Source organism: Meriones unguiculatus, chromosome 4, assembly GCF_030254825.1.
Source record: "Meriones unguiculatus strain TT.TT164.6M chromosome 4, Bangor_MerUng_6.1, whole genome shotgun sequence".
Lineage (NCBI taxonomy): Eukaryota > Metazoa > Chordata > Mammalia > Rodentia > Muridae > Meriones > Meriones unguiculatus.
This window is the reverse complement of record NC_083352.1, coordinates 88,843,939-88,868,808: the sequence shown is the minus strand read 5'-3', so window position 1 is coordinate 88,868,808 and position 24,870 is coordinate 88,843,939. Positions and strand designations below refer to the sequence as shown.

Genomic DNA, 24,870 nt, shown 5'->3' with positions numbered 1-24,870 from the left:
TTGAAAATAAAGAGGGTTACTTTTTCTCCCTTCCCTGGGCACATCACTGTCCTTTTCCAGCAGCTGAATGTACAGTTCATTGTTTATTGTCCATTGTTCTCGTGTTCCTGATGGAAGCAGAAGTTCAGCCAAGCACAGTGTGTGACGTTGGCTTGCAATCCCCGCAGCAGGTAGACTGTGGCAGGCAGGTGCTGAGTGTGTGAGGCTGGTCCAGACTGGAGAATAAAACCCTGCCTCAAAAAAGAAAATAACTCTGCCTTTGAGGCTAGTCTGGTCTAGAGAGTGAGTTCCTAAACAGCTAAAGAGAAGCTCTATCTAAACAAAAACAAAAAAAGAGGAGGTAGAAGGAAGGAAAGAAAGAAAAGAAGGAAGGAAGGAAGAGGGGAGAGGTGGCAGGGTAGGAAAGAAGGAAGAAGAGAAGGAAGGAAGGGAAGAGGTAGAGGAAGATTAGTTCACCTTTGTAACTAAAATGGCCCTGCCTGGATGAGTGAAGTTTACCAAATAGGTGAACAAGTTAGGGGCACCACCAAAGCCCTCAAGAGGCTGCATCTAGGGAGACTGTCCTGAGGAGAGCTCAGCACAGGCGTTTCGCTGTGCTTCGGCTGGACTATGGCCAGGACGGCTCTCTATGTCAGGGTGCTTGGGGCTCTGTCTGGCTTCCCTTTGGGTCTGTAGCTTGCTTTGTCATGTGGTAGATGTGGTTAGCAGATGTGTTCACATATGTCTGAAGGGGCAACTCTTGAACCTTCTGTACGGAAACAGACTTTTTAACCTTCTTTTCCTAGACCTTAAAGTATGTGTCCTTTGTGGACGAGCCCCACATTCGGATTGTAGACAAGCAGCTGCTCGGGAAAAGTCTGCAAGTTGTCAAAGGCCAAGAAGTTCCGGTAAGTGAAAACGTTGGGGCTTTATTTATTTATTTATTTATTTATGTTTTTAGGAGCTTTTGCTCTTAAATATAAATACGTGTAGATATTTATATAAATCACAGCTGATGAATTTTAGCAAAGTAAACAGGATCATGGAGCCGGCACCTAGATTGAAAAATTCGTTGTTTGGGGGCCGGTGGGATGGCTCAAGGGGTGAGGACGCTTGCTGCCAAGGGATGACCTGAGATGGATCCCTAGGACCCATATGGGGAGGGAAAAAACAAATTGCAGCAAGTTAGTCTCTGATCTCCCCGCATTTGCTGTGATACACTTGCATACAAGAAACACAAATCTAATAAAGATGATTCAAAATTAGATGTTTTGGGCTAAGGGTGTAGTTCATGTTAGAGGTGGGTTTTTTGTTTGTTTGTTGTTTTCTCTTTTTTTGCAGGTGGAATTTGGTTTGTTTCTTTGTTGAGATAGGGTTTCTCTGTGTAGCCCTGGCTATCTTGGAACTCACTGTGTAGAAGGCTGGCCTCGAGCCCAAAGATCCACCTACCCCTGCCTCCGAAGTGCTGAGAGAAGGGCACTTTATTTATCCAGAGATTCTGCATCTAAGGATTAGGCTTTTGGTTTCTGTTGTTGTTCATCATGTAGCCTTGGATGGACTGGCACTCTTCTGAGACCAGGCTGGCCTTGAACTCATAGAGATGTACCTGCTTCTGAGTTCCCCAGGGCTGGGATTAAAGGTGTGTGCCGCCACACCAGCTTGAGGATTCTTTTTGTTGATTCTAGAATTTTATAAAAATTGAACTGTACACTCTAGGTACAAGCTGTCTGTCTACACCTGTCACTACAGCACTCGAGAGGCTGAGGCAGGGGGATTGCTTGGACCCAGAGTTCAGGCCAGGCTGGGAAACCCAGTGAGACCCTGTTGCAAAAGAGACCGAGTTGTAAAGCCTCCACACACTCTGTCCGGAGTCTGCCCCCTGCCGCTCAGCATCTAGTGAGTTACCCGACTCTGCACATGGTGACTGCTCATCCTCGCGTTTGTGTGGCTTCTGCTTTGCAAACTTTCAGTTTATTTACCCATTTCAGCATTCCCAAGGTCATTTGGGAAGTTTCTAGCATGGAGCAAATGCCAGTCATGCCATGGTGACAAACACAGCATTCTCAGGACGATCAGCTAAGAGTCGGTGTTAGCAGAGAGCAGCGCACAGCTACAATTCATTTGTGCTCCCCTGCAGTTCCGGTCCTTGGGCACCTTTGCCAGCTGGATTGATTTCCTGTGGCTATAACCAGTGACCATAACCAGGTAGCTTACAACAACCAGTTTACTCTGCCAGTTTGGAGGGTGAACGGCTGAAGTTAAGGTCTTGGCAGGGCATTGGTTCTTCATGGAGACGTCAGGGGAGAATCCCGGGGCCAGTCCCAGCACTGGCTAGACCCCAGCAGGCTGGCTGCCGCACCAGTGTGGAAAGCACAGGCCTCCACCTCATTTTCTGCCTCAGCACACAGCTTGGCTAGTTCATTTTCTGCAAAGGTTTTTGGTGAGCTTTTAAGAAGGTGGTATCAGATTCAAGAAAATTCCCTTTTGGTCCTAGCTTGTGGGAAATTTTTATCATGAATGGATACAGGATTTAAATTTTTTTTTCCTACTTTTTTTGAAATAATGTGTGAGGTTTTCTTTTTCCTGTTATGTGGTGAGTTTCAACGATTGATCCAAGTTGGGGAATGCTGCAGTTTGAGCCTCAGTCTTTGCATATCATAGGCAAATGTGGTACGACTGAGTCACCTCTGCCCCGTTGTAATTCTGGTACAAAGTCTCCATGAATTGCCAGAGACAGCGCGAATGGATGGCCCTCAACTTCCTAGGCTGCTGGGACTGGATGACTTACTAACTTATTGGGATTTAGGTGTGTGTGTTGTGTGTGTGTGTTCACGTGAATGCATGGGTATGCGAGTATAAGTGCATGCCAGAAGTTGATACGACTTGTCGTCCTCAATCGCTCTCCACAGTGTTGTTTTGAGACAGAGTCTCTCAGAACCTGAAGCTCACTAATTCTGCTAGACTGCTGGCCAGAGAGCTCCAGGGATCCTCCTGCCTGTGTCCGTGGCACTGCGACTTGGGGTGCACTAAGCCTGGCGTGGGACCTAACACGGGTCCTTCTGCTTGCATGACAAGCATGGGAAGACTGAGCCACCTCCTTACCCTACAGCCTTCCACCTTAAAGTGATGCGCTGTCATTTGTACTTATTAATGGATCTCATAAAGATTTTTTTTGTTTTATTTTTTTTTTGTTTTGAGACAGGGTTTCTCTGTGTAGCCTTGGTTGTCCTGTGCTCACTTTGTAGACCAGGCTCACCTCAAACTCACAGAGATCCTCCTGCCTCAGCTTCCCAGAGTGATGTGCCACTGTGCTCAGCTTTAAATATGTAGGATTTTTATATCTCATCTTGGGAAGCAATTGATCAAAGTTTTTCTTTCTTGTAGTGTCCTTGTGGAATATGGGTAGAAAATTAACTATTTAGCTGGGCAGTGGTGCATATCCTGGCACTTTTGAGGAACATGCAGGAATATCAGGAGTTCAAGGCAAGGCTTATGCAGTGTTGTAGTGTTTGGGGTCAACCTGGGGCACAGGAAACTCTGTCTCGAAGAAAAAAAGGTTCTTCCTTTGAGACTTTAAACATTTACCATTTTATGGAATATAATTTAGTGATGTTCCATATGTTACAATGCTATTTAGTCAATGCCACCGACCCCAGAGCTCTCGTATCTTCTCAGAAAGAAACCCCATCTCCATCAAGCAGCCTCTTCCCATTCCCAGTCGTCCCTGTTAACTACTCACCTACTTCCTCTTGGTGAGTCTAGTCTAGAAATTCTGCACAAGGTGGGTCATCCACTATGTGATACTTTGTATTGCTTCTTTCACTTAGCATTGTGTTTTCAATGTTGCATGTTGCGTCTATGTTGCTGTGTGTGCCACTGTTTCAGCCTGCTCTTTGGCTCAGTAGTATTCCTGGATAGACAGACTACCTGGATAGATCAGGTTCTGCTTATCCACCCATTAGCTGGTTCAGCCTTTCAGCTATTATGAATAATGCTGCTATGACCATGCACATACATGAACTCTTCAGTTTGAATGTGCTTAACTTAGCTCTTCATCCAGTGAATAAAGGCATATGCCACAAAGGCTAGGCATGGCAATTCTGGCAATTATTTGGAATATAACAGTTTTGCCAGTAGAGAGAGTCTGGCAGGCATAGAGAGAGTAGGAATGAGTCAACAAATGTTTACTATCTAATGAGTACTGTCCCAGGCACCAGGAAAATGCAGAAAATAACAGGGTTCCTGCTTTCCCATGGAGACCACAGTCACAAAGAATCATACTAACTAGTTAGATCTTTTCAGAAGGGGGCTAGTCATGAAGAAGGAGCCAGTCCACTATCTTGATGTGACGGGAGAATCACCCCGGAGGAGAGACACCCTCGAAAGGCCACCAGGGCAAGAGACCATGTCCCAGTTGATACTTGGCTTTTCTCAACTTCACTTTCCAAGTACGTAAAGTGGAGAGAAGCATCTGTACTACCAGAGGCTCTTAACGGGCTTAACAGTGGCCTGCCCTGAGACAGATGTTTGATAAGTGATAGCTGCTCCAGTCGCTGTGACACTGAGTGCAAGTTCATAGGTTGATAGACTGCGAAGGGTTATTGTTACTGATGGGTCTGGAAACTTCACTTTTTCAGAGGCCCCAGATGGACTTCACGGACCTGTCTAGGCTGTCCCTATTTCTCCACAACTCGCCCCCTGCTCCTGGACAACCTGAGGAAGTGCAGCTGCTGTGTAAAGAGGCACCCCCCAGGTCCGGGCCCAGCCCGGGCTGGTGCCAGTGTGGAAACTGCCTCCCTTCGCGGCTGCCGGAGAATCGCAGGGCCCTGGAGGAGCTGTGCTGCCGGAGGGCACCAGGGCCCTGCATCACCACCTCGGAGCTCTTCCGGAAGCTCGTGCTGTCCAGACAAGCCCTGCTGCTCCTCCTGCTCTACCAGGAGCCCTTGCTGGTGCTGGAGGAAGAGGCCGCCAACCGCAGGCTGCGACACTGTGCGTATAGGTGCTACACCATCTGGCGCTTCGGCTCCCAAGACCTGGCTGACTTTGCCATCCTGCCCAGCTGCTGCCGCTGGCGGATCCGGAAGGAGTTCCCTAAGACTGAGGGGCAGTACGGTGGCTTCAAGTGTCCCTACTGATAGCATGCATGGCTGCCACATTACGGCGGCTTATAGCACAGCCTCCCTTCTAAAGACCTAGAGTCACGTTTGCAGCTAGAGGGAACTCAGTTTTCCTCCCTGGTGAGCTCTTTGTGTGCTGAAGACCTGATTAGACCAACCCACAAGCACACAAACCCTCTCTGCGTGGATGAGAAGCAGATGCAGACCTGAGCCTGGAGTCTGTCCCTGGGCTGCTGTTCCACCCTGGGCTCTTAATGTGTACTTAGGCTCCTCATTTCACAACCTACTTTATCTGAACTCGCCTGAGAAAAGACTGAAATGGCTGTAGGTGGTCTGTCTCATAAATGTTTACATAGTTGCATGGATGCAAAGGTCCAACTCTAAAAACAAACCCTTTGGGATTTGAGGATGCTCTGAGAGATTAAACATGGCCACAGATCTTGACACTCCCCCACACCAACTCTCAAGACCCAAAGGTGTTGTTTCCCCTTCCCGTTACGGGCAGCTCTGGTGCTGTGTCCAGTAGTGTACGTGAGGTTGCATCGATTTCAGGACCTTGTTTTAAGCGGCTAATAGCTTCCACGCCCTGCCCTTGGATCGCTTGCTGAGAGGGAGCCAGCCCTAGCTAAGAGTCTGGCTATTTGAGGCTTCTCTGCTGTGAGGGAGCCCAAGCAGCCTCAGGAAGAAGTCCCCATCCCATGCCAGGTCATCACCTCTAAGTCCTGTCACCACAGGGGGGAGAGAAGCTGCTGCCTTCAGGTGATTCCAGACCCTACTAACACGTGACCGAAACTGCAGGAGACAGGCCAAGGGCAAACTGCCCAGCAACCCAGACGACAGCTCTCCGTCTTAAATCCTTACATCTGGGAAGGGAGGTTGGCACACAGCCATGGGCACCTAGGGCAAGACATGCTGACTGAGGCCCGGAGTCACGACAAAATTCAGCACTCCATTGGGCAGTTGTAAGAGGTGGCATTAGAGCTGCCCTAAAACCATCAGATCTAACTGCATGCAACATACAGTCATACCCGCATTGCTACCGTATGGTTCCAAGAGACTACCAAAGTCACAAACCAGTAAAAGATGCCTCTGTGCCTTTGACATCCTGGACTTTACAGTCATCATGTGCTGAGGCAGTATGAATGCTACTATAAAAAAAGCAGCTCAAGGAGCTGGAGAGATGGCTCAGAGGTTAACATCACTGTCTGCTCTTCCAAAGGTTCTGAGTTCAATTCTCAGCAACCACATGGTGGCTCATAACCATCTATAATGAGATCTGGTGCCCTCTTTTGGCCTGCAGATGTACATGCAGGCAGAACACTGTGCACATAATAAATAAATAAAAAGCAGCCCAAGCTGCCAGGTGTGGAGTGACCCCAGAACTCAGGAGGCTGACTGGAAGGCTAGGTGTTCCAGGGCAGCCTGAGCTACACTGCAAGATTGTGGGTTTTTTGTTTTGTTTTTAAGATTTTTTTTTTCATGTTTGAGTATTTTGCCTGCATGTATGTCTGTGCACCATGTGCATGCCTGGTGCCTGTGGGGGTCAGAAGAGGGTGTCAGAGCCCCTGGAACTGGGATCTCAGATGGTTACACGCCACCATGGGGGTGCTGGGAACTGAACTTGAGCCCTCTGCAAGAGTAACAAATGCTCTTAACTACTGAGCTAACTCTCCAGCTTTGAAACCGACTTAAACAAATCGTAATTGTGATAATTAAAAAGAGGGGGGAAGAGGGACTAGAGAGATGGGTCAGTGGGTAACAGAGCATTTTCTTTACACAAGCATGAAAAATTTGAGATCACAGCTTCCACGTAATAACTGGACGTCATCTGTCAAGGTGGCTTGACAGTAAAGAGCTTGCCATTCAATCTGATGACTTTGAAGTCCATGGTGGAGGTGGAGAACCAACTTCCAAAAGTTGTTCTCTGCCCTCATACATGCCTCATGCACACTAATAATAAATACAATAAGTTTACTTCTTATGGAAAGCTAGCACCCTTCACTGTTTTCTCTATCTGCTAAGCATGTAAGAGTGGATAGCCACAGTTTTGGGGTCCTGCTTTAAGATTTCTTTTTTCTAGACACAGCAACTTGTTTCCAACAGAACAGAGATTATGAGGGCTGTGGGATCCTGTGGCTGATGGCCTGAGACTTTCAAATCTGCTCTGAGACTTGCTATTTTGAGACTTCTGAAGCTAGAAGCAAAGCTGAATGTTGAAAGCGTAGGCGGGGCTGAGATGGCTGACAAGCATGATGGATGACCAAGTTTATTCCTCGGGAGCCATGACCCACGTGGTGGAAAGGAGAACTGACGCCTACAGGTTGTCCTTTGACCTCCACGTGAGAGCACTGGCATGTGTACACACACACCCCATAAGTGACTCCAAGTTTTAAAAACAGAAGACTTCTACTGCATGGATAAAACATGGATAAAACCACTTTTTCTTTTTAAGCCCAGAGTTTTATCTAGCCTTAAACTCAGGAATCAATAACTGCACCAGCTTTGATTTCCATTTTTATTATCTTTTGGGAGATTGTTTTTTAGTCAGGGTTTCTCTGGGTAGCCCCGGCTGTCCTGGAACTCATTCTGTACATCAGGCTGGCCTCAAACTCAGAGACCTGCCTGTTTCTGCCTCCCAAGTGCTGGGGTTAAGGGCCTGCACCACCACCACCTGGCTTGGAGATACTTTTTAAATGTGGATTGTATTTGACTTCAGAGTTGAACTTTTTACTCCAAGCATCCCACGCAAGAGCTACAGGCTTCCTTTCCTGTGGCCGCAGAGTCTTTATTCCTTTATCTTTGATGCCTCCTTCCTAGTGTACTTACGTCACCTTGTTGAGGCCTCGGGTAATGAATGATCCCTGGGTCCTTCTAGCGTTTCCTTTGGCCATGGCCATTGGTGCTGTCGGGAGGGTGACATGCTGCTTTGTGTATAAAATGACACTTTCTGCAGCAGCATGATATTGGCACCTCTATGTCCATCTACTGCACAGTGGATGCCGTGGTCCGAGGCTCAGGTTCCTTGCTGTTACCCGCACCAGTATTCAGCACTTGCTCAGAACTCAGGGTGGATTTCATTTCTCTCTTTAAAGGGAACCATCTCCTAAACTCTTTCTAATTTCAGGTTGGCAATGTAAGGTTTTTTCTTAACTGTTTTAATAATAAAAATTGAATTAAATTCCCCCTTTTTTTTTTTTCCCAGAAGAGTCTCAAATCTCAATGAATTCATTCACTTTCTTGGTGGCTGGTGAGATTACTCCTCCCACGGAGATATATGATATAGATAGTAATCAAATGATTTGAGCAATGAAAACTTGCCGTCTGTGATGTGTGTCATGTTGAAGAAGTGATGCTCTGAGGCCCTTTAACGGGAGAATTTGACTTCTGTGGGAAGATCAGAGCAGGTCTACCCAAGGAAGGAACAACTTCGCTAAAGTATGCAGAGGAACTCCTAGGTAGCTAGAATTCTAAGTGGAGTAAGGTAGAGCATTCCAGGTGGTGACCACAGCACAGGTCCCACAGGCTTGTCACAAGCCTGACAAAGAGCCACAGTCAGTGGTCAGGTAGCCAGGGTTTTAAGCAGGAATGTGCTAAGACCGCATCTAATATGTAAAAGCTCATGCTGAGCCATGCACACACCTCCCAGCACAGAGGCAGGCGGATCTCTGAGTTTGAGGCTGGCCTGATCTACATAGAAAATTCCAGCCAGGTGAGGTGGCACACACCTGTAATCCCAACACCCGGGAGACAGAGGCAAGCAGATCTCTGTGAGTTCCAGGCCAGCCTGGTCTACAGAGTAAGTCCAGGACAGCCAAGGTTACACAGAGAAACCCTGTCTTGAAAACAGCTCCCCTACAAAAAAAAGAAAATTCCAGGCCAGCCAGGGGGACATAGTGAGACCCTATCTCAACATATATACAAATAAATATTTTAAAAAAAAGACCATTCTGAAGCTGAATCTAGAGCTTATTGGAAGAACTTGTCTTGTGTGTATGAGGCCCCAGGTTTGAGACTTAGTACTGAAAGAAAAAAATCTCTATGTACAAAATACAATTGATAGTAGGATGGCTTTAATTTTTATTTCAGCCTTTCCCTGCTATGAAACTTTTTCTTCTTCTTGCCTTCCTCCCCTCAAAAAGTCACAAAAGGCCAGCAGGGAGAGAAAAGGAGGGGCAGCTCTGGTGTGCTTTGATTTCAGAGACTTCCCATCCCAGGCTGGTCAGGAGACTGGGTTTCAGGCCAGGGACAGACGTGTGCATCAAGCGGAAGAATGAAGAGTGGGCAATGGAGCCACCGGTGCATCCTGTGTGAAGGTCTCAAACAGTCCCCTGCCAGTGTCCTGTCCATGGCCTCTACCTGCTCCAGGAGAGCTCTGAGTGTGGTCCAACACCGACTGAACTGTGAGCTTAATTAAAACATTGAGGTTTGGAGGTGTTATTTATTTATTGTAATTTGATTGCATGGTTCTCAATGTGGATTTTTTAGTTGACAATGGTGTCACAATGTCAAAGGTTAGCCAGGACACTGTTATGGTTAGCTGTCTTCATACTGGTAAAATTGGGGTACCTGAAAACTACCTAACCACTGGACCTCCTCAGCCCCCTCAGAAAGGTCTTCTGGCCAAATACCTTCCCTCATCCAACAGATGACGTACTCCTGCTCTCTGACGAAATCGTCCAAAGAGGCCAATCTCATTCTCCCTCAGAATTGGGTCTCTTGTTCTAGTTAGCATCAACTGTCAAGCTGACACAGCAAAAAGTCATTTGAGAGGAAAGCCTCAATCCAGAACTGAATTAGACTGGAGTGTTGGAGTGTGTGTGTGTGTGTCTGTTTGAGTGTGTGTCTGGGTGTGTGTGTATCTGAGTATGTGTCTGTGTGTGTGTGTTTGAGTGTGTGTGTCTGCGTGTGTGTCTCTGTGTATGTATGTGTGTATGTCTATGTCTGTGTGTCTGTCTGTGTGTGTCTGTGTGTCTGTTTGAGTGTGTATCTGTGTGTGTGCCTGTGTGTGTCTGTGTCTGTGTGTGTCTGTGTCTGCCTGTGTCTGCGTGTGTCTGTGTCTGCCTGTGTCTCTGTGTGTGTGTGTGTGTGTGTGTGTGTGTGTGTGTGTTTGGGTGGGGGTTAGTTTGGGTTACTAGTCGATGTGGGGAGGCTCCAGCCCACCAGGGCAGCACAAGCCCTCCGCAGCTGGCCCCAGGCTTGACAAGACAGCTAACCAAGCACGAGCCTGTGGATGTGTAAGCCAGAAAGCAAGCCAGCAAGCAGTGTGCCTCCATGGTTCCTATGAAGGTTCCTTCTCTGACACCCATTTTGATGGACCATGACCTGGAAGCGTAAGCCAAATTGAAGGCTTTCCTTCCCAAGATGCTTTTGGGCAAGAGTGTTTTATCACAGCAACAGAATGAAACTGGAACAGCTCTTTAACCTCCTGACACTGCAAAGTCAGTCTCTCATTAACCTGCTTTGAGTCAAAGCCCATGTGACGCTGATGGCATGCGGTGGCCTCCTCCCTGAGCCGTCCTTGCCAGAGCTGTAAGTACCTGTGGGTAGTAAACTGTTGCTGATCTTAGACATTTACTGCTGGGTGTTGTACGGTTGTGGCTGTTTTCCTATTACCTCACAGACCATGCCGTCCCATTTCACAAAACAGAAGCTCAAAGGGAGGCAGACCTGTGAGATGTGGGCAGGCCCCGCTAGCTCAAGGGAAGTGACATTCAGAGAGAAAAATAAGAGTTGTTCCCATCGGTGCCATGACATGAGCCAGGCTGAGGTCCCACAGAGGCCTGTCTCTGAAAAGCAAGTAAATGAAAATCAGATGGGGGATGACTGGAGAGAAATCTTCAAAGAGAGGGAACTGAGGTTCTTGAAAAAGTTGTAAAGCTCCTGAGAGCCACTCCTGGGCTGTCAGGCATCAGGGAAGCTGTGACTCAGGCATGTCCTTGGGTGAGTCTGAGCTACACAGGCAGGCCTATCTCAAAAGAGAGGGTGTGGGTGGTGGCTGAGATGTCTGTTATTCCAGCTTTGGAAAGCAGAGACAGTGGATTCCAGAGCAAGCTGGCCAGAGAGCCTTTGGTAGGACTGAGAGACCCTGCCTCTGTGAACTAAGATGAAAGAGCAATCAAGGGTGAGTCTCAATATTAACCTGAGGCCTCCACAGGCTTGAATATGTATACACATGCCTACAGACACGTGTGTGTGTGCGTGTGTGTGTGTGTGTGTGTGCGTGTGTGTGTGTGTGTGTGTGTGTGTGTGTGTGTGCCTGCATGCATGTGTACCATGGTGGAGGTCAGAGGATAACACACTGAGTCAGCACTCTCCTTCCACAACGTAAGTTCTAGGGGTGGAACTCAGCTGCCAGGATTGGTGACAAGTGCCTTTAGCCACTATGCCATTTCTCCGTCCCTGCCACAAAGTCTCGGCTGAAGTAAAGGAGAGGCTACTTTGAAGGCACATTAGGCCTTCAGGCACCAGAGGCCGCCCCTGAAGGGCCCTGTCTTGCTTGCTTGGCAGGCTGAAAAACTGCCACACCAGTCAGCACTGTGGGTCATTTCCGGGTTTTGCCAGGTGAAGACTTCTGAATGGAGCCCAGAGGCCCCCTCATAAAGCGCTGGGATAGACTCTTCTGGAAATGAGGGTGGCACCTTGGGGGATGCAGGAAAGGCTGAACCAGCTGTCTCACAGAAACAGATCCACGTGTGGAAATGAAGCAGAAGGGTTGAAATTAGAGAAAACAGAACATTCAGAACAATTTAGAAGAAAAATTAGAACATTTTAGAAGAAGGAGGGTCCTTTTGGAAAATTGACTTCCACTCAGATCTACAAAAACCTGCGTTTACAAAATAAATAACTGGATGGATAAGTGGGTTTTGTTTTACAGTGGGATTCATGAGACAGATTCCTTTCAGTAGCATTTGAGTAAAATTATGAAAACCGACTCTTCATCTTTTTCTTTCTTTGAGGCAGGCACCATGACCTCGACAACTCTTATAAAGGGAAACATTTCACTGGGGCTGGCTTACAGTTCAGAGGTTTCCCATTGTCCTCGTGGCGGGAAATGTGGCAGTGTGCAGGCAGACACGGTGCTGGAAAAGGAGCTGAGAGTTTTACATCTTGATCCTCAGGAAGCAGGAGACTGTCACACTAGGCCCAGCTTGAGCATAGGAGACCTCAAGCCTACCGCCACAGTGACACAATTCCTCCAACAAGGCCACACCTCCTAACAGTGCCCCTCCCAGTGGACCAAATATTCAAAATGCATGCGTCTGTGGGGGCCATTCCTATTTAGACTTCCACACCATGTAACCAGGCTGGACCAGAACTCACAATATTCCTTCACAGACAGAGGGGTTATCCAGAGCTCTGCTCTGGGCTACAGAGAGCTGTCCAGAATTCATCTTACTTCTCTTGTCTGTGAAAGGAAAGACCTGGACTGAAGATGATCTCCTAGGAACTCCTGACTCGAAATGCTGTCCCCACTATATAAAGTGAGTTCACTTTATACTGACATTGGGCGCATGTGCAGTGCCTTGCACACCACCTGGTACATGGCCAAGAATCTACCGTGTGTGCCAAGGGGAGGCTTCAAAATCTCCCCAAACTCTGGCTGCTGCTGACTCCTCAGAGCGAGCTCTCCTGCTCCCTTCCTAGCCCATTCTGCTCCATTCCCTCTCTCTCTGTTCCTGGAGCATAGCAAACTCATCCCTACTCAGGGCCTTTGTTCTTGCTGTTCTCTTTGCCTGGAATATCATACACCCAAGATTATCAGAGTGAATGACTCAAACCTGCTTCTTCCAAGATAACAGATCCCTAGAGAAGTCAACACTGCCAAGGATGTGCTTTCTTTTCTGGGATGTACATAGGACATTTGTAAAAATAGGCAGGCATGCATCAGGCTGTGCACATCCCGGTGTTCAACAGCATATAGAACACGCTCTTCAAGTGCATCTCAGTGAAACTAAAAATGAATTTTTAAAAGGCATATTTTGAAAATACTTGGAACCCCTATAAATTATTGCTAAATGATTTCTGGAAATACATAGAATCAAAGATAATGAAAACACTCCAAGTCAAAACAGGTAGACACAACTAAAGTGGTACTTTAAACAGAAAGAAACCCACAGCGCTATATAATTCATCAGGAAACTACAAAGATGGAAAAAAAAAACAACAAAAAACCAAGTTAAACATTCAACTTAACGCACTGAAGAATAATAGAACCAACTATAAGAAATAAAAGGGAAATACTAGGGTAGAAATCAGTGAAATGAAAATTTGAGAAAACAAAACTAAAAGCTGGTCTTATAAAAAGATTATTAAGATAGAAGCCTTGGAGAGGTGTGTCTAGGAAAAATATATGGATAGAGTCACGAGAGATTTTTTTTTTTTTAAGTACCAAAGCTATTACAAACACTCGTGGTAATGAACCTGCATGGCTTTCCCTGGCTGCTCTGACTTTTCTGCACTGTTCACCGTCTGCCTCCTGGCACTGGAACAAAAACTCACTAAGACAAGAATGTCTGTTTCCTTGGTTAACAGAGAAATCACGCCCTAGCATCAGCTAGCACAGAACACAGCTAAGTATTTGATGAATGCCTGCGTGTCCATCTCCCCTAAGCTGACATAGTGAGGATGTGTGAGCTCTTCCTAAAGCTGCTTCTGTTTGCCTTTGGCAGCTCTGCCTAGTCTGAACAGAAAGTAGATCCTGGGATAGGTCAAGGGATCAGAGCTATCAATGGCTCATTGTCACCGAACCTTGGTTATTGCTTGGAGCCACTCAAAGAACTGCGAATGCCTGGCTCAGAGAGCCACAACTGTGAATATCATAGGTTGGAAAAGCAAAGAAGGAAAAGAAAAGGTTTTTGAAAATTTTTAAACACTGAATTACCATATAATCCTATAAATTCATGCCTAGGCAGATACAGAAAGAACAGAAAACAGACTCAAGGGATTCTGCATGCTGTGTTCATAGCAGCATTAGCTATGAAAGGGAAACAGACCAGTGTCTATCAGTGAATCAATGGATAAAAACACGTGATGTGACCACCCAATGGAATGTTATTCCGCCATGAAGAGGGCAGAAGATTGATTCATGCTGAACTGTGAATAAATTCTACAACACAATGCTGAATGAAAAGAAAAACATACAAGATTACACATTATGAACCTGTTTATAGGAAATGTCCAGAATAGATAAACCCATGGAAACAAAGAGAAAACAGATTAGGGATTGCCAGAACCCAGGGGACAGAAAAATGGGGACCAACTGCTCATGGGAACGAGGCTTAGCATGGTGGCACGCTTGTAATCTCAGGACTCAGGAAGAGGCTAAGACAGGAGGATTACAAGTTCAAGGCCAGCCTGGGACAGATAGGGTCACCTTGTCTCAAAAAAATGGATAGATTTAATACTTACATTCTGAGAAATGGGCAGTAGGAAGTTATTAGTTTTTGTTTCCCATTATCAAAACTTTATGTCTTTATAAGAGCAGAAGTTTGTATATACAGTGAAAAGCACTGCAATTTACCACACACAGAGTCTCAGGCAGCTATTGGTTGGTACAAAGTGGTTCAGGACATGCCCAGAACCAGGACGTCAGTGAAGCTGTGCCGTGCAGCACCGCTGAGGGAGGATCCATAATGTGCCTCTTTTCAATTAATTTGGGGCTGGTGCATGTTCAGAAACCTTTTACTGGTGCCAAATTTCTTGCAAATCCCACATTGAACTCTGCAATCCTTATAGAATTATGAACTAAAGTTTAAGAAGCTAGGGTCTAAAACTTAAGTTCTCCTAATCATCTCTGAATTTGGCTTTTTTTTTTTTTTTTTTTTTTTTTTTTGATTCAAGTGTTGGGAAGATCCTAATTTTTTTTAAATACAAGTTTCCAATCAGGTATTGCTTTATTCTATTTCACCAGTAGAAAATCTGAACACCTCAACTGCTGACAGGATTTTAACATAGTAAGCATCGGAGCTCTTCTGTTCTGCTCCAGTCACAGGCAGAACGTTCACCTGCATGCAAAAGTGAACAGTGATGCGTTAACAACACGCCTCCTTCGGATCACGGACTCTCATGCTTGGGTTGCTCCCTTGACGCTACAACCACTGATGCCAGCAGGCTAGAGATGCCAGAGCTCATGCTGAAGGAGCCTGTGATCACTCGGCCTCCAGAGGCTGAGGACAAAACCTTCACAGTCAAACGGCAATCTGGATCAAAAGGAAGGCTGAAGCCATCCGAATTCTACTTCCACTGAAGAGGCGAGAGACAGAGAGAATGGGTGCTCTGGGGAGATCAACAAGGCATCTGATGATGCTCTTGACAGAAAAGACACACTTTCACCTTTTACTCGCCCGGAGAAAACTACTACAAGCTGTGGCCTACTTTCCATTTCCTAATGAATGGCATCATAGGATAGAAAAACCAGGAAAAGGAAAACAACTAAGGTTGTTTGAAAGGGTGAAGGTGCCGCAGTCTACAAACTCTTCCCACTGACCACTGGAACTGAACATCATGCATGCTGTGTACCTCAGTACAGTCCATGTCACACACACCACATACGAATGCTTAGGCGCAGGGACTATTTCTGACAGGAACTCAATGGCTGGCTCTTTGACCTACCTTCCTCCCGACGAGGGAGGAGCAGCCCTGCTAGGCCACAGAGGAGGACTTTACAGCCAGCCCTGAAGATACCTGATAAACCAGGGTCAGATGAAAGGAGAGGAGGTCCTCCCCTATCAGTGGACTTGGAAAGGGGCAGGGAGGAGATGAGGGAGGGAGGATGGGGGTGGGAGGGAATGAGGGAGGGGGATACAGCTGGGATACAAATTTAATAAACTGAAACTAATATTAAAAAATAATAATAAAAAAACAAATGCTCAGATGCACAGTGTCCTCTGCCTTTTCAGTGACTACACTTATGAGGGGAAAAGAGTTGGGAGAACCTTGCCTTCTGCCTGAAATCCCAGCACTCGAAAGGCTAAGATAAGATGCCTGCTGGGAATTCAAGGTTAGCATGGGATATTTAGTGGTTTGTTTTATTTAAAAAAATATTTGGGGGGGGGGAACAGGGTCTCTCTATGTAGTCCTGACTGGCCTGGAACTCTGTATGTAGATCAAACTATCCTCAAACTCCCAGAGACCGGCCTGCTTCTGCCTCCAGAGGATGGCATATGCCACCATGCCAGGCTTACGTGGTGATTTTTAAGACAGTGTGGGCTACTGAGTGAGATTCTGTCTCAAATAAAGCAAACAGGAACATCTCATTTGGCAAAGTGCTTGCCATGAACAGAAGGTCCTGGGTTCAGATCCTAAAGTCAAGTGCACTCTCCCTCAGTTTCTCTCCCTATCTCTGTCTCTCTTGGGGGCTCCCTCTTCCTCTCTCCCCTCTCCTCCCTTCCACAATAAATCTCCTTCATACTAGGAAAAAAAAGTCAAGTGCAGAGGAGCATACTGTTATACTGTCATGCCACAGCAGGGAAGGCAGTGACAAAAGGGTTGCTGGGGCTTCCTGGCCAGCCTTTTGAGCTGATCAGTGAAAAGACCCTGTTTCTTCAATTGATGAAGACACCCATATTGACCTGTCCTCCACATGCATGTATGTGCAGGTGTACCCTCCCCGAAAATTGTAAAACCTTAAGAGAATTCTCTGTGATTAGCTTGTGTAGACGCACAGTTATTCTTACCTACATTCAAACAACCAAAACCCAAAAATAAAATGTGGTAAAAGCTGATAGTCCTGGAGTCTTGTAATTGTTCTCTCTTAGCTACTAGCTTTATCAGCTATTATCTCAGGACTGATAGAGGGAGGCCTAAGAAACAGGAAAAGCAAGGCGACCTTTAGAAGGGCTTATCAGATATAATGAGTTTGAGTGTTTGTTCAACTGTAAAGCAGGAGTCTGTGTATCACTCCCATGGTGCTTTGCAAACAGAAACTGCTGCTTAGAGCCAAAGAAGCCAGGATCCCCAGTGTGTTGAGTTCAGGGCCCTTAGAGGCTGTTTATTTTGCTGACAATGACTGAGGGACTGGAAAGATTAGCACAGTCTCTATTCCTATTTGTCTTCAGACCAAAAACAAACAAACAAAAACCAGATGGGCTTTTATAAGGAGGGAGCCATGTCAAAAGCACACCTGTGACAGTCTTGTTTTGATTCAAATCTTCCCCTAAGTTTGAAGTTGTCTAGTAGAAGTTCGGCTTTACAGGCTACATTTCCTGCTGCTTCTTGCAACAGCCCTTCTTTTTCAGAAGATCTAGTTCTGGAAATCTGGGAAATGCAAATGCTTGGAAAGGGCAAGGGGACACCGGGCGGGTGTCAACGGCCTGTAGGATAGTAGCTCAGTATACATGCTTCTTGGCGAGGGATATGGCTCAGCTGACAGAGTGCTTGTCCTGCATGCACACGTCCTAGATTCTATGTATTGCATATGTTTGGTGTGTGGGTGTGTCTGTGTATATCTGTAAGTGCATGCGTGCGTGTGTGTGTGTGTGTGTGTGTGTGTGTGTGTGCCAGAGGGCCTTCTTCAAATACAGCTCTCTGCTGTATTATTTGAAACAAGGTCTCTCACTGAACACCGATGCTCATTGAGTTGCCTCAGATGTCCAATGAGCTCCAGGGATCCTCATGTCTCTGCCTTCCCAGTGCTGGGGTTACAGACATGCCCATGCTTGGCTTTTCACATGGGTGCCAGAGATCTCAACTCCATATTTTTGACACAAGCCCTTTACCAATTGAGCCATGTCCTCACCCCCACCAAACTCTGGATTTTAAACCCTATCTCCTAAAAAAAGAATACATTCTTCTAGGTGCTTTCCTGAAGCTGGCTGGATTGAGTCAAACTGTCAGCAATTAATCCCATTTATATTCAGGTTTTCTTTTCTTTTTTTGGAGGGAGTGGGATATTTCTATGTGACCAGGCTGGCCTGACTAGCAGTCCTCTAACTCAGCCTGCAAGTTCCTGGAACTGTAGGCATCTACCACACATCTGGCCTTGTCTGTTGCTTTTCCAGTGTGAGCACTAGAAGCCCCCATAGCCCAGGGGAGATGGACAGCGAATCCCTTGAGAATGGACCTCCCCTGCAGCTGTGCCTTGAACAGCAGACACGGGCTGAGTGGGCTAGCACTGTAAGTTTTCAAGGTGAGGCTATGTAGTTTGTAGACAGCCTTTGTCTCTGGGCTGTCCCCTCTCAGAGCTTCATTTTTTCCACTACAGTCATCTGTAATTCCTCACCCACCAGTCAGGAGGGACACGGGCAGGTCAGAAATCCAATGATGGATTTCTCTCTACAGTATATAGCGAACTTTCATGTCACAAAAAGACAACCAGATTTTAAAATGAACAAAAGATCTGAACAGACATTTCTCCAACAGTGTACCAACGAGCAACAAGAACACGAAAGGAAGCACCACGTGTCTCTCCTTATGATGTCATCAATCATTATGAAAATGCAAATCAAACATATATGCACATAGGTATGTATCTAAGTATTGGTAGATTATATCTATATTAACTTATTTCAGGGCAGCTCAGGGGTGTTAAACAGTGATGACACAATTTAACATCTTTGTGCCAAGTGAGTGAACCTTTTGTCTTTAAATGCCTAGACATTTAGATATTATTTTGTGAGAGCTACTTCTGAACAAAGGCAATTATCTCATTCGACAGGCCCTGTGGCTGAATGCCACTGTGGCGAATGCCAGTCTTATCATGCTCTATGACCAAATGACACCCTAAGGTACACCTGGGTGTGCCACTGCTGGCCTCCTGACTAAACGGTCCCAGACTGGTGAGCTCTGTGGCGTTCTTGGCTTTGCTTTTCACAGAGACTCATTCCTTCTTACGGACTGCTGATTTACTTATGGCCGCTCAGTATTAGCTGCCTCCGGCTGTTCCCCACACTTCTCTAATTTTCTGCATTCATGCAAACATTTGTTCTAACGCCTACATCACTGGTGACATTTTCAATCTGTTGAATCCTAGCACACAGCCATGGCTCTTGTTTTTTGAAACAAGGTTTTTGTATAGCCCAAGATCGCATCAAACTTTGCATGTAGCCAAGGATGCCCCTGAACTCCTGATCTTCCTGCCTGTCTCCTGAGTGCCAGGATCACAGATGCGTGCCACGATGCCAGCCCCATGTCTTTGCAATTCTAATTTGTAGAAGACTTCTTACATTTAGAAACATGTATTCAGCAGCCGAGTGCCTGCCCAGCATGCCGGTAGGCTTGAGACTCAGCACCAACATTTACTGTAAAATATAGGCAGGTTCTTTGCAGAACAAAATTAAAACTGAGAGGGCAGGGGCTGGGAAGCCCTATTCTCAGCACCCCTCTTTTGCTAATCTGTTCCATTTTGTTTTCTGCACTTGCCCTTTCGAGCTTCTGATGTGGATGATGCTTATGTCAACGGTTCTAGTTGCCTGTAGAGAACAAAGAGCTGCCTATACTCAAGGCTGCAGCCCAGGAGACTTAGACTGGCCAGGCTGCCATCTGTGGTCCAATCAGCTGTGGCCACGGGGATAAGATCAAATAGCATAAAAAATGGCTGCTGGGCCACCCATAGGAAAGGAACAGACTAGAAAAGAAATGAAAGAAATAGCTTAACAACTGAAATAGAAACCAGATAATCATACCATCTTAGCTAACTAAAATAAATACACTCTTTGTGAGGCCTTGGGGGTGTTCCCTGCGAACAAGCAAGAGTTCGCAGGGCCACTGTTTCATGTTACCAGCATATGTGGAAGCAGAGGTCAATCTCAGGAGCGGTCCACTTTGTTTATTTATTTTTCTGAGAACAGGGTTTTCTTTTTTGTGTGTATGTCGTCCTGGCTGTCCTGGAACTCTCCCTGTAGACCAGGCTGGCCACAAATCTCCAGAGATCTTCCTGCCTCTGCCGCCCATGTGCTGTGACTAAGGTGACTAAAGGTGTGCGTTACCACTGCCTGGCTTACCCCCCCTTTTTTTTTTTTTTTTGAGACAAGGTCTCTCAAAACAAAGTGGACCGCTCCTGAGATTGACCTCTGCTTCCACATATGCTGGCATAAACACACACACACAGAGCTGGCCCAGAACTTGCAATCCTCCTGCCCCAGAGCTGGGATCACAGGCCTGCCCCACCACGGGCAAATGTTTACTCAGCAGCCTTCCGCATCATCAGGAGCTCTGCACCTGTCATCACTGGTTCATTTCCAGAACATTTCCATCTCTCTAAAGAGGACCTTTATTCTTTTTCTTTTCTTCTGTAGTCTTTCCCTGGCTTCCTTCCTCCTGGCCTCTGGCAACTGACAATCTACTTTCAGTTTCTATACCTTAGCCTCGCCTGGGACCACTTATAAACACAACCATATGATTCGGGGCTTGCGTCTGGTTTATTTCAGTATAAAATTTTCCAGGCTCCTCCATGGTGTAGCACCTATCTGTACTGTGTCTGAGTACTACTCTAATAAACGCAAATGCCACTTTTTTTTTCCAGACAGTCTCACTATGTAGGCCTCGCTGACCTGGAACTCACTAGGAGACCAGGCTGGCCTCAGAGTTCTAGACATCCGCCTGTCTCTGCCTCCTGAGTGCTGGGATTAAAAGTGTGCACCACCATGCTTGGCTGGATATGCTATATTTGATTTCTTTCTTTCTTTTTTATTATTATTTCTCTTGTATACATTCTCTTGTATTACATTCCCCTTCCCTTTCTTCCCTACAAATCTTCCCGTATACTCTTCCTTGGTCTCTTTCAAATTCACGCCTCTTTTCTCACTGTTACATGCATATACGTCTATCTATCTATCTATCTATCTATCTATCTATCTATCTATCTATCTATGTGTGTGTATATATATAAAACTAATCAGTTTGTATCATGGTACTCACACAAACGTTTGCAGGGCTAACATTTGTTAGTGGATAGGCAATTGATGTGCTCCTCCTGAGGAAGCCTATTTACCCCACACTCTGCATTCCTAAGTTGCCTGTAGTTCTTTGTTGAGGTCTTGTGGTCTTTCCCCTATCCACTATGGCATGTCTACTTTTTAAAAAAAGATTTATTATTTATATAGCATCCTGCCCGCATGTGTGCCTGCGCACTAGAGGAGGGCACCAGATCTCACTTTAGATAATTATGAGCCACCCTATGGCTGGGAATTGAACTCAGGACCTTTGGAAGAACAGCCAGTGTTCTTAACCTCCGAGCCATCTTCCCAGCCCCCTTGTACTTTTTCAGTTCATGTTTAGGCAGTCACCTTGGAGAGATTTTTATGTCTGTAGCTTCTGACATAACTAGGAGATACGCTCTTACAGCACCCTCCCTGATCTTCTGGTTCTTATAGTCTTTCTGCCCAATCTTCCACAATGTTCCCTGAGCCTTAGACACAGAAGTTGTTTTGTAGAGGTATCGATTAGGACTGGGCTTTATTTTTCTTTCCAACTCTGCATTTTGATTGTTTGTGGTTTTCTGTAATAATCTCCATCCACTGCAAAGGGAAGTTTCCTTGATAAGGGTTGTGAACTACGCTTGCATCAGAAGAGTTGAACTAGAAGCCTCTGGTGGGAGAACGTGACGTTAATCTTTCTAGGACTGAGCCACCTCCCCCCGTAGCTCCATTTCCTGGGCTAGACCCTGAAGCACACTGAGAGATCTGGCTGGCGGGGAGGCTGGACGCAGAGCAGGAGGAGTCTAGCGGCGGTGCCAGGCAGGGTGGATCTGGCGGAAGCCTCTGTTTCGTGGGAGATACTTAGGTTATTCTCTTCCTGGTTTTTACAAGTGCTGCTATGAACATTCTTACACGTTCTTGTAGAAACAATCTCCTTTTTACATCTCTGAAGTGCAGAGTCTGTAACCCCAGCGCTCAGGAGGCTGCAGGAGAAAAAGCCAAATCCCAGGCCAGTCTGGGCTACAGTGTGAGATCCATTTCAAAACAACAAGATATCATACTTAGAACTGGACTTGATGAGTCACAGGGTAATTTGGTGTTTAACACTACTATTGAATACTTGCAGCTATCTATTTCTTAGAAATTGTTTATTCCGAGTGTATGGGCATTGTGTTGTTTTCATATTATGTTTATACGCCAAGTGCTTGCCTGGTGCCCAAGAAGGCCAGAAAGGGCATCTGATTCCCTGGGACTGCAGTCACAGCCCTCACACCCTTAGTTGCCATCTTTTTAAAAAATTGTATTTTATTAGGTATATCAATGTTTTGACTGCATGTATGTTTGTGCACCACTGGTGCAGGCCTGGTGCCCAGTAAGGCCAGAAGAGGATGTCAGACCCAGTGGGATTAGTCACAGGTCATGAGCTGCCATGTGGTACTGGGGATCAAACCGGCCATTGCTTTTATCTGCTGAGCCAGCTCTCCAGCCTGTCTTTTCATAAAGCCTTGCTACTGTAGATGAACTCATTGTGACACCAAGTTTAAATTTTTGTTTCTCTAATGACTGATCATATTGCATATTTTTTCAGATACTTATTAACCATTTACATATTTTTTTTAAATGTATCTCCCCTATTTTGGTTTGAGATGAGGCCCCATGTGACCCTAGCTGGGCTTGTTTTGTAGCCTAAGATGTGCTGACACTACAGATGTGTGCCTGGTAGGGAAAAGCTTATTCAATTTTCTTTTCCCTATTTTTTCTATTGTGTTCTCATTTTAAGTTAACAGCACTTGAAATACTCCAAGTTCTGGGCTTTTATGAGATGCGTGCTTCCCCTATTCTGTGGGATCTTTATACTCACCTGCTTCTTTAAAGGACAAAACTTTAAATTGTGACAATGTACAAGTACCTTTTCCTTTTGTTTTCCATGTTTCTCTATTGTATCTTAAAAAAAAATCACTGCCTAATCCAAGGTTCAAAGTCCTGTACCTAGGTCTTTATTGAAGATGCTTATAACTGAGCTCAGATATTTATGCCTTTTATAGTTGTTAGATGAATTTAACTTTCTACACGTGGCTTGTACTCTGTCTTCGCTGTCATTTGTTGCAGCTTGCTCTTTTCTGGCTGGATTGAGCTGGCACCCCTTCTGAAACACAGTCTCAGTAAATTCCAAAGTTGCGCAATACCAACCACACTCAGTCAAGCACATGACAGAAAAAGCAACCGAACATGATCAAGATCTGAGATGTAGCCAGGCACCTGTAATCCCAGCACTCGGGAAGGTAGAGGCAGGCGGCTCTCTGTGAGAGAGCTCACTTGTCTACCAAGTGAGTCCAGGACAGCCAGGGCTACACAGAAAAACCCTGTCTCAAAAAAAACAAGAAAAAAAAAAAAGATCTGAGATGTAAGCTAGGTGTGGATGGCACAGTCTGTAGCACTGCAGAAACTGAGGCAGCTGGATGCCAATTTTGAGGCCAACCTCAGCTACGTGGAACCATCTTGAACACAAACACATACAGGCAATCTCAGTTAAATTGCTTCAAATGCCAGGTTTTGGGCATGCCAAGCAAACTCTCTTCCAACTGGGCTCATCCCTTGCTCCTAAAGCTAGTTTTAAAAAGATAAACTAAAGACAGGAACATAAATTAAAACTTTCTTTTCCTAATCATTTTTCAGAATCAGCTTCTCTGACTGGGCCTTGTGATACTTCAACAGCTACTGATTTGTAAAAACTTAACCTTGTCTATCTCTCTTAACAGCTCTTATTAAAAAAAAAAAAAAAAAGTGAACAGACCACTGCTAGTCAGCACTTCCTAAGGCTGGGCCAGTTCATCGCTGTGGGGTAGTGTTAGTCTGGGCTGGAAATGTGCTTTCGTTCTTAAGAAGAAGCATTTGTAAGTTACTTCCGAAAAGGGACTATGGGCTTTCCTTCCTTTCCTCCCAGTTAGAACCTTCTGCATTTCAGCAGAGCTCTAGCCTGTCTCTTTGCCTCCATAGCCGCAGCACCAAGAATACTGCAAGCATTGGGTGTGGTGGCACACACCTGTAATCCAGCACTCAGGGAGGCAGAGGCAGGTGGATTGCTGTGAGTTCAAAGCCAGCCTGGTCTAAGAAACCAGTCCAGGACAGCCAAGGCTACACAGAGAAACCCTGTCTTGAAAAACCAAAGGTCAGGGGTTGGGGGTGGGGGGGAGCATTGCAAGCACTGAAGAGGAACTCAGTAAATATCATGTAAGACAACCCCGCCTTTGCCTGGGGTTCCCTTCTGCTAACTTAACCTTCTATCTAGAGGTTATATCTAACTTCACTGACTTTCTCTTTTCTTTTTAAAATAAGGTCTAATGAGACCCTGGCTGACCTGGAGGACGGCCTATATGGGCTGAAGAGATGGCTCAGGGGTTGAGACGGCATTGAAAGGACTGAAGTTCAGTTCCAGCAGTCAGGTCGGGTGGCTCACAAGACTCCAGCTCCAAAGGACCTGACTTGCTCTTCCGGCCTCTGTAGGCATATGCACAAAGGCCCCCAACCCCACACAGTTAAGATAATAATAATCAACAACAGCAGGCTGGAGAGGTGGCTTCATGGTTAAGAGTGTGGATTGCTCTTCCAGAGGACCCATAGTTGGTTTCCAGCACCCTCATCAGGTAGCTCATAACTACTTAGAACTCCAGTTCCATGGGATCTAGTGTCTACCTACACATGCTCATAACACACTCCACATGCACACATGTACACATGTACATGTCATTAAAAATAAATCCTTTAAAATAAACAAATCTTTAAAAAAAGATCACATAGGTAGCACGAAACAAGAAGCAACAGGGCTGGCTGAAAATGTAAGTCAGCATCAGGGCATTTGTCCTACATGTGAGAAACTCAGGACCAATACCCAGCAAGACACGGACAACAGACAAGAGGAA

General features: G+C 45.9%; 1 protein-coding gene across 4 annotated transcripts in view; it reads left to right on the top strand.

Moving 5' to 3' along the window:
• Positions 1–8,274, top strand: part of P2rx7 (purinergic receptor P2X 7) — a 39,502-nt gene extending 31,228 nt beyond the window's left edge. For all 4 annotated transcript variants that reach the window (XM_060382410.1, XM_021631391.2, XM_060382412.1 and 1 more), the window contains exons 12-13: positions 786–887; positions 4,617–8,274. In XM_060382410.1, the coding sequence (XP_060238393.1) occupies positions 786–887; positions 4,617–5,114 (600 nt within the window). In that variant the 3' untranslated portion in view covers positions 5,115–8,274. The remainder of the gene's footprint in view (positions 1–785; positions 888–4,616) is intronic.
• Positions 8,275–24,870: the final 16,596 nt, after the last annotated feature.